Genomic DNA, 8,209 nt, shown 5'->3' with positions numbered 1-8,209 from the left:
AGCGAAGTAGTATAAAGATCTTCCACTGCCATATCTTTTTTTGTATTAGAAAGCAGATCGTCACAGTTACGTGTTGCGAAAAACAGCTGTGAACTTTGATAAATAATACTGTTTCCGTTAGTACAGTTTTTCATAATATAATTTAAGAATCGAGATCGATAATAAATTTTAATTTAAAATTACTTGCTGACGATCGAGTCATTTTTAGATAAATAATCAACAAAAGCACTTGGTTTTGTGCAATTTTATAAATCTTTATCGTGCTAGCACTATTCTTTAGACGTTACGTTATACCAAAATTGTTTACTGCTGATGATTGTTCGTTCCTGTGATTATTATAAATATAGAAAAATGTTAAAAATCTTGATAAAGAATCTAAAGAGTTATGAAGGTTTGACATGAAATTAGGATAATTTGAAAAGAATTTAGAATAAGGACACACACGAAAATAAAATTGCCAAACACATTATATAAAAGAAATTTTATACAAGATTAATAATTTTCCTTAAACTTTTACATGCCAGATATGTATACTATATTATGCAGAGTGAGCCATTTTGATTCTTATGAGTTAAACTAGCACTATAGAATTAAATTAAATAAATCTAAATGAAATTTTTTTGTGTTCAGCTTTATAAATTGTTCTCATTTCTGAGAAAGTATATTATAGTGTATTTTCTTTCTTCACCAATCGTTGTAAGTTTATTTGTAATCGTCTACAAATAATAAATCTTCATTATTTTTTTTATCGTCATACTATCCATAATATTAAGTCTATGAAGTTTGTCATTAAATCACTCATTGAAGTTTAAACATTCTCTCGTAAAGTTACGCTTCGTTACATCTGGTTTGAGAGTTCACCTATGAACACATTTATAGGTACCGAAAACGTATTATGATCACAACTGTACAATATTTCCTTAGTATATAATTTTCTATATTATCTGAAGTAATTTTTCGTAAAAATGTAACACAGTTTACTATAACGGATCACTGAAAATCCTATTGCTGTAACTGCAGTAGTGTTTATGTGATTTGTAAATACTGTTTTAGAATTTGCAGAACTGGTTCATTGTATTTTCTCAAATGAATAAGATAATTAAAGAAAGGTGTAAATGAAACTTAACTAAACTAACTTAACAAATACGATATATTTTTTTAATAAAAAAATGCAATAATCAAGAAAACAAAGATCTAGATTAAAACGAAAAAAATATTTCAACTACAGATTCCAGTTTTACTATTTTCGATTTCTTTGTAACGAACTATTGCAATAGTTTACATTGGTATCTTGCAAGTACATAATAACTTCATTTTCACTAATTATACATAACAATAATAATTACCATATTTTTAATTACTCTTTGTACTTGTAATCGTAATCATCACGTTACTTTTTACTAGAATTACGACCTGAAAAATTTTGCGATCTTATATGCATTTGTTTATGAATAAATAGAATGTATTGTCCATATTGTTTCCAGAAATGAGTATATATTGTATAGAAGTAAAACATATCAATAGAGACTTAGAAAGAAATGCAATTTTCGAAATAGTAGTTGTAAAGAATACTGAACATTGCAGAAATTCTTGCATTATTAATTACACATTGATGTATCTAATGAAAATTAAAGTTTATTTCAAAATTATAATGTGTTTATACAGTAAAAACTTCTTAATTATTAATTGATATTAACAATGATGTAGTGTTATAGAGACATTTTTGAATTTGCACGATTAGTACTCCATTAATTTCTTGCAAATCTAACAGTGTTAATATTAACGCAAATTCTTCCACACAAGATGAGACTTCATGACTGTTATCATTCATAAAAATGACATTGCTGTTTCACTTTATGTGCCTCGCCCTGTATACTAAATGTATATATATTTATGCATGTACATAGATTCGAAAATGTTTATAATTCATTCCATTATTTAATTTATATAAATATAACAAATACGTACGTATAATTTTAATGTTTTATACTTCTGTGACAAAATTAGAATTATTTTATAAAATAGTACAATTTGAACGACAGCACTATCATTTGTTGAAACAGTATCTAAACGTGAGAAGTTGCTGTTCATAGTTCTTTTTTTAACCGTAATTATTTATATTTTATCGATAATTAATTGTCATTATTACTTCATAATTGTCTGAAATAAATATTTTTCGTGTGTCAGAAAGTATGTTCCAAACAGCAGTTCCGAGAGTATATTTAAAAATATATTAATGAAAATGGCTTCTGCTGCAAGTAAAAAACTATGAAAATAACACTATAGAATGAAAACTATGTTATTTAAATATTCTACTGTTAGCGCTCAAAATAAAAAAAAAAAATATGGATGCTTGTTATCATTTATATATTGTATATACATATATATATATGAGAAATTTTAAAGCAATTTACGCCTTGTTACTTGAAACTCGGTTTTCCATGATATCGAAATAACTGTCTGCTAAAGAACAAGTTCTATAGTAATGCGACTATTACTTTCAGATAATAATATTCGAAAGGTATCGATTAGTAATCGACGATTAATCGTATAATTATAATTGAAACGAAAATAGAAATTTGTGTAGTGCGTTTTATTTATAATGAAATATAACGAGAACAAATAGAAATAAATCGAACTCTGTTGTTGAACTGACGTGACAACTGACTAGCAAATAAATCAAGGTTTCCCTTTCATTTCCTGTAATACAAAGACATATTAAATTGTATTGAAAACGTTATTACATACAATGCTGTTAATAGTATTTTTATAAATCTTAACTTATGTTTTATGTCTAATTATCGATAACCTGATAATATACTGTATAAATATATACGTCGACGATTTAATAATTCGATGATACTGAGAATGTGAACTTGTTTAAATATACAAATAAAGTAGCTTTACAATTTAATTTCATATTCTCTTAATTTTCAAATAGAAAACAGTTTCATTTCTGCTAATTCTAAGTTAACATTTCAATGTGCTACTTATTAAATAGCTTTATTGTTAATCGATACATAGACCTCTAAACATACATGTAGAATTACATCCAAATTACATTAATTAATAATGTGTAAAGTATTGTGCAAAATTTCATCTTATTTATAAAATGCCAACAATTTCAATATGGGTTCAAATATAAGAGTAACAGAAGACTTTCCCCATACAAAATCGTAATGAGTAAAAGTTTTCATTGATATTTCATCATGGTACACGACATTGGCAAGTTTCTTTTTAAGCCGTTCAACATCCTAAAATCGAGTAATAAAGTTTTAATAAAATGACCAGCAGTATAGTATTATACGCATTTTATATTGTAATAGAATGATTTTTGTATAATTTTCTTACCTTAGGTACTGCAAGGAAGTCATCTACGCTACTAAAAAGTGCAACTGGTGCAGTTATTTTATTTAATTCATATTCTGGTGGTATAGAAGAATTGTACAAGCGATTATTCTTTTCCTTGTTATCGTAATCAAACTGCCTGAAGTGATCTAAAACATTCATTCAGATTTATAACATATATTACATTTTGTTGTAACATAACAGTTGCTAACCTTTATTTATATATCCCTGACCGAAGTGAACCGATTGTTTCCAAGAAGCTCCCGCAGGGACGTGGCCGATAATCACCGTCAAATTTTCCTGTTCAAATTAGAAATTTGCGTAAAAATCAAAAACTTGCATATTATTTAATTATTGGCAAATTCTGTATTATTATTAATCTGGGCTCGATATAAATCCATAAAAGTATCATTGTGTAATGGATAAAAAAAAAATCTGATAAAAGGAGTACATATAAAACTTGACGAATTACAATTTTAAGTTTTACTTGAATTATCACAAAATAATTGAATTCAATTTGAAAATGAAAGGGGTGTGGATTCTCGATCCTGATTGGTTGCAGTACCTTGGGACACCTTGGGATAGCCTTGTAATCAGTTTGAATAAATACCGTTAGAAACCTCGTGAATAAGAAATAAAATGTGAATGGGTTATCGAAGTATTTTGCCAATAACTTTCGACCAAACAGTCGCGAAACTTAATAACAATTTAACATGTAATATAAGTGCTTACCGCACTCAATTCTGAATGGGTAAAGCCAGTCGTCAGAAACAGCAAATGATTGCAGAAGAACTGCGTGGTCGTCGTATTTGTGCAGAATATATTCGATATGAACATTCCCCAAGCGGAACGTGGACGTAGTTCGGGGTATCCAAACATTTCTCCGATCCTCTGTAAAGCGAACGAGCTGTTTTAGTTTATTTTCCACTTTATTTTACATATTTTACATATTTATTTTGTGTATTTCTTTTCAAAACATTTCAGCACGCTTCACGCCGCGAAAGCGTTCCGTGAAATTGTTTTTCAAATTAGTAGTCGTTGTGATAGTTTAATTTCTTTATCATCTCGATATAGAAAGGGTTTTTAAACGCTAGCGGTAGTAACAGTATTAGAAAGGTTTTTCAAATACTAGATCTGCTATATTTCGTGACCATGATCGCTCTACACGTTTGCGCAATCGGGTAAAACCGAAGGTGCAACTTACCACAAACGTGTACGTGAATTTAGCCAGTTTCGTAATCGGCCCGCGTATGTTGCCGGTAAACGCTACAGGTGCAAGGCCGATCATCAAGCCGATTTTCTCATTGTAATCGGGCCGTTGCGACATCGTTACCCAAAATTGCGTCGTTCCCTGCGAGTGGCCAACGTAAAACAGTTTCTCGTGTTTAGTTTGATCGAGAATGTAATCGATCGTCGCGGGAAGATCGTAAATGCCCAGCTCGTGATAACTGAAATATACGCGTTGCAAAGAAAATAACGAAAAGTGTATCAAATACACGAACGAATTTTAGTATACCTAAAATCCCAAAATTGCCGATCTGCAGCCGAAAGCGAAGTATGATTTTTCGAGTAAATGTTTCCTCTGTTATTTCCGAGCCATACGTCGTATCCTGCATCGGCTAATATGTACCCTAAAAATAAAAAAATATAGTTTACAAATTTTCCGGGGGATTTTAATCCTCTTTCTTTAATTTTTGATGATGCTTCTATATACAGGGTGTCCCAAAAAATGTTGTAACACCTTGAAAGGGGTGGTTCGGAAGGTGATTTGAAACAACTTTTTCCTTAGCGAAAATGTTGTCCGAGGCTTCGTTGAGGAGATATTAACGGAAAGCACTGACCAATCAGAACGCGCGTATGCCGTAGGAGCGGCCGCGCTCATACGCTACCGCGAGCGCTCCATCGGCATACTCGCGCTCTGATTGGTTAGTGCTTTCCGTTAATATCTCCTCAACGAAGCCTCGGACAACATTTTCGCTAAGGAAAAAGTTGTTTCAAATCACCTTCCGAACCACCCCTTTCAATGTGTTACGACATTTTTGGGACACCCTGTATATAATAAAATCTGCGAATGAAGTTGTTTTTCGATAATCGAATGATACAACTTTCTGTAAGCCCCCTCCTCGCCATACACCCCAGCTTGCATGCATGTAAATATAAATACCTAACGCTTTTTCCGTTCCCATAAGAACCCAATCTGCAGAACTACCCGCTAATCCGTGTTGCACTAATATCGACTGTCTCTTTGAATTCGTCTTATCCTTATCTCGTCCATACGGGATTCGATGAATTTCCAAAATGTAACCGTCCTCCGTGAGAACGTTGTGAACCTCCACCGGGTAGCCGTATTTCCTTATCAATTCCGGCTGTAAGTTCGAAAAATAAATAATACGATAACTACTTATTCATTTATAAGGAGGAATGATACTGTAACAGCTCCTAAGAGAGAGATATTTCTTTCTTTTTTTTCTTTCATGGTATTTTATTGAACGTGTAAAATAAAAACAAAAATATCAGACGAATTCCACACCATTTCTATTTAATTGAAAAATAAAATTTCAAAGCCCCCTTTGAGAAGTCCTTCGTAATCGTAAGCTTGTCGGAACGACAAGGAACAATTGACTTACTGTCGTAAGCTGAGCGTCCGGATTAGAAGATTTATTGGCAAGCGCGAAGAAATGATTCCAAATAAACAATTGAAAGACTAAGAGACCGCGTATTAACGACATGGTGTTGCGTTGACAATTGATCACAGATAATAAAAGCGTGGGTGTTTTATAGGTGACGACCTGCTCGTGAATAGATGATAAGATCCCCATGTAAATGTCTCGTTTATTACGTGCCCCCGACCTTTGTCACGCATGTAATTTCGTAAATAGAAAGTACGCAAGAAGCAGATGAGCGGCATTCGTTACGTTCAAATAGAACAATGCGGTATAATTCAGTATAGTTCGGTGGTTTAGTATTGGTGAGAATTTTTACATCAGTGGCGCCATCGGTGGGAGAACGCCCAAGTTTGTAGCAAACTTAGTTGCTATTGTTGACGCTAGATGGCGAAAGTAGCTTTGGTAGAAGTTAGTTAATGGCGCCATCCAGCGCCAAACCGGCCAAGTTTGTAGTGAAAATAGTTCCCATCATTATTGTTAGATGAAGCTATCAAATAAAGAATTCGTAATTATTGCTGCATTTACATACGTATAAGCAGCTAAATGTTTAAATAATATATTAATATAATATATTGTAATGTTACGAAGCAAGAAATCGTATCAATTATGTATTTATGAAAAATAAAGAATAATTGATTGAAAAGTGGACGGTGGCGCCATCGTACAGAACTAATAGAAACTACTTTCACTACAAACTTAGGCATCTTCCCACCGATGGCGCTACTGTAGCTATGCTTTGTTAGGTTATGTTCGCTGATGATATCGAAACGATCGTGCAGTCTGTTGTAACCGGCAAACAATTACATTTTAATGTTTATAATCACTCGCAATACGCTTACCTAATTAATAATTGGTTTTTGATTTTTGTACCTTAAAACAAACGGAATCAAAATGGTAAGTGAAGAGCATTACTAAATATTCGTAAAGTTTCCAGTTCATAACCTTATTGATAGCTATTGTATAAGTGTTTAAGAAATAAAATGAATTGTTAATACTTTTTCCTTTAAATCTACTAAAATTGAATGAATTACGTATTATTATAATGGATATATTACTATCGATATATTCTTATTTACATCCCAAACAAATTACATTTCTTTTTTCAGACGATTGGGAAGAACAATAAGATGCTACAGCATATAAACTACAGAGTCAGAATCATTTTACAAGACTCTAGAACGTTCATAGGTACATTCAAAGCTTTTGACAAGCATATGAATCTTATACTTGGGGATTGCGAAGAATTTCGTAAAATTAAACCAAAGAATACAAAGCAACCGGAGAGAGAAGATAAACGTGTACTAGGATTTGTGCTTTTGAGAGGAGAAAATATTGTTTCCTTGACGGTAGAGGGTCCTCCACCTCCGGAGGAAGGATTACCGAGAGTACCTATTCCTGGTGCTGCACCAGGACCTGGTATGGGTCGTACAGCTGGTCGCGGTATGCCTGCTAACGTCGCCGGAGTGCCTGCAGGATTACAAGGTCCTGTTCGAGGTGTCGGTGGGCCATCGCAGCAGATAATGACACCGGGAGGTAGAGGTCAAGTTTCTGCTCCACCTCAGATGCATCCCGGTGGTCCTCCACGCATGCCAGTCGGAGGTCCTCCACCTGGGATGATGGGCCCACCACCAGGAATGATGGGTAACTGTCTTTTTATAGACTTTGTTATTCTCTCTTTAATTACACTTCTTTGCTCTACACTTTGATTTCGCTGAATGAAACTTCTGAGAAATAAGAATCGTTCAAATGTGATTACAGGTATGCCACCAGGTATGCCGCCCATGGGACGCGGGGGTCCACCAATGGGCCCACCAGGAATGAGAGGTCCACCTCCCGGGATGATGCGCGGTGGACCACCTCCTCGTCCATATTAACATTTCTTTAAATATACTGATGTATCGCTGATGGTAATAATAAAAGCTCTTTTGTATTTGCAATTTTGTTTCGCATTCATTAATAAAATTCTATTTAGATCTTACATGTATTTACTTCGGCAAACAAAGTATGGAGAAGCGAATGAAAATCAGAATCGGAAATAAAATTTCTGTTGCATATTCTGTCTGATTGCAACAATGAAATATCTAACATTATATTTACTTTGAGAAACAATGACTCTTTGGGTTGGAGAGACTGGAGACTCTCAGATCTGTTTATAAGACTAGGCTTCGCGTGACTAAACACATTTATGTGCTTTA

General features: G+C 33.2%; 2 protein-coding genes across 3 annotated transcripts; one reads left to right on the top strand and one right to left on the bottom strand.

Moving 5' to 3' along the window:
- Window positions 1-299: 299 nt before the first annotated feature.
- LOC128878637 (lipase 3-like) lies at window positions 300-6,166 on the bottom strand. Of its 2 annotated transcripts, none has more exons than XM_054126988.1 (8): window positions 5,976-6,166; window positions 5,513-5,714; window positions 4,865-4,979; window positions 4,553-4,796; window positions 4,081-4,239; window positions 3,561-3,648; window positions 3,352-3,497; window positions 300-3,254 (listed from the first exon to the last, which is right to left on the bottom strand). In XM_054126988.1, exons 1-8 carry the CDS (start codon window positions 6,075-6,077, stop codon window positions 3,102-3,104), a joined length of 1,209 nt encoding a protein of 402 aa, XP_053982963.1. In that variant the 5' UTR covers window positions 6,078-6,166; the 3' UTR covers window positions 300-3,101. The 2 variants fall into 2 exon arrangements, with proteins under 2 accessions (XP_053982963.1, XP_053982964.1); XM_054126989.1 differs by lacking the exon at window positions 5,976-6,166 and adding an exon at window positions 5,879-5,951.
- A 590-nt stretch (window positions 6,167-6,756) lies between these two features.
- On the top strand, window positions 6,757-7,962 carry LOC128878638 (small nuclear ribonucleoprotein-associated protein B). The gene is made up of 3 exons (XM_054126990.1): window positions 6,757-6,908; window positions 7,121-7,655; window positions 7,773-7,962. Exons 1-3 carry the CDS (start codon window positions 6,906-6,908, stop codon window positions 7,886-7,888), a joined length of 654 nt encoding a protein of 217 aa, XP_053982965.1. The 5' UTR covers window positions 6,757-6,905; the 3' UTR covers window positions 7,889-7,962.
- Window positions 7,963-8,209: the final 247 nt, after the last annotated feature.

The sequence above is a fragment of the Hylaeus volcanicus genome, chromosome 6, assembly GCF_026283585.1.
Source record: "Hylaeus volcanicus isolate JK05 chromosome 6, UHH_iyHylVolc1.0_haploid, whole genome shotgun sequence".
Taxonomy (NCBI): domain Eukaryota; kingdom Metazoa; phylum Arthropoda; class Insecta; order Hymenoptera; family Colletidae; genus Hylaeus; species Hylaeus volcanicus.
This window is presented reverse-complemented; position numbering and strand designations above follow the sequence as displayed.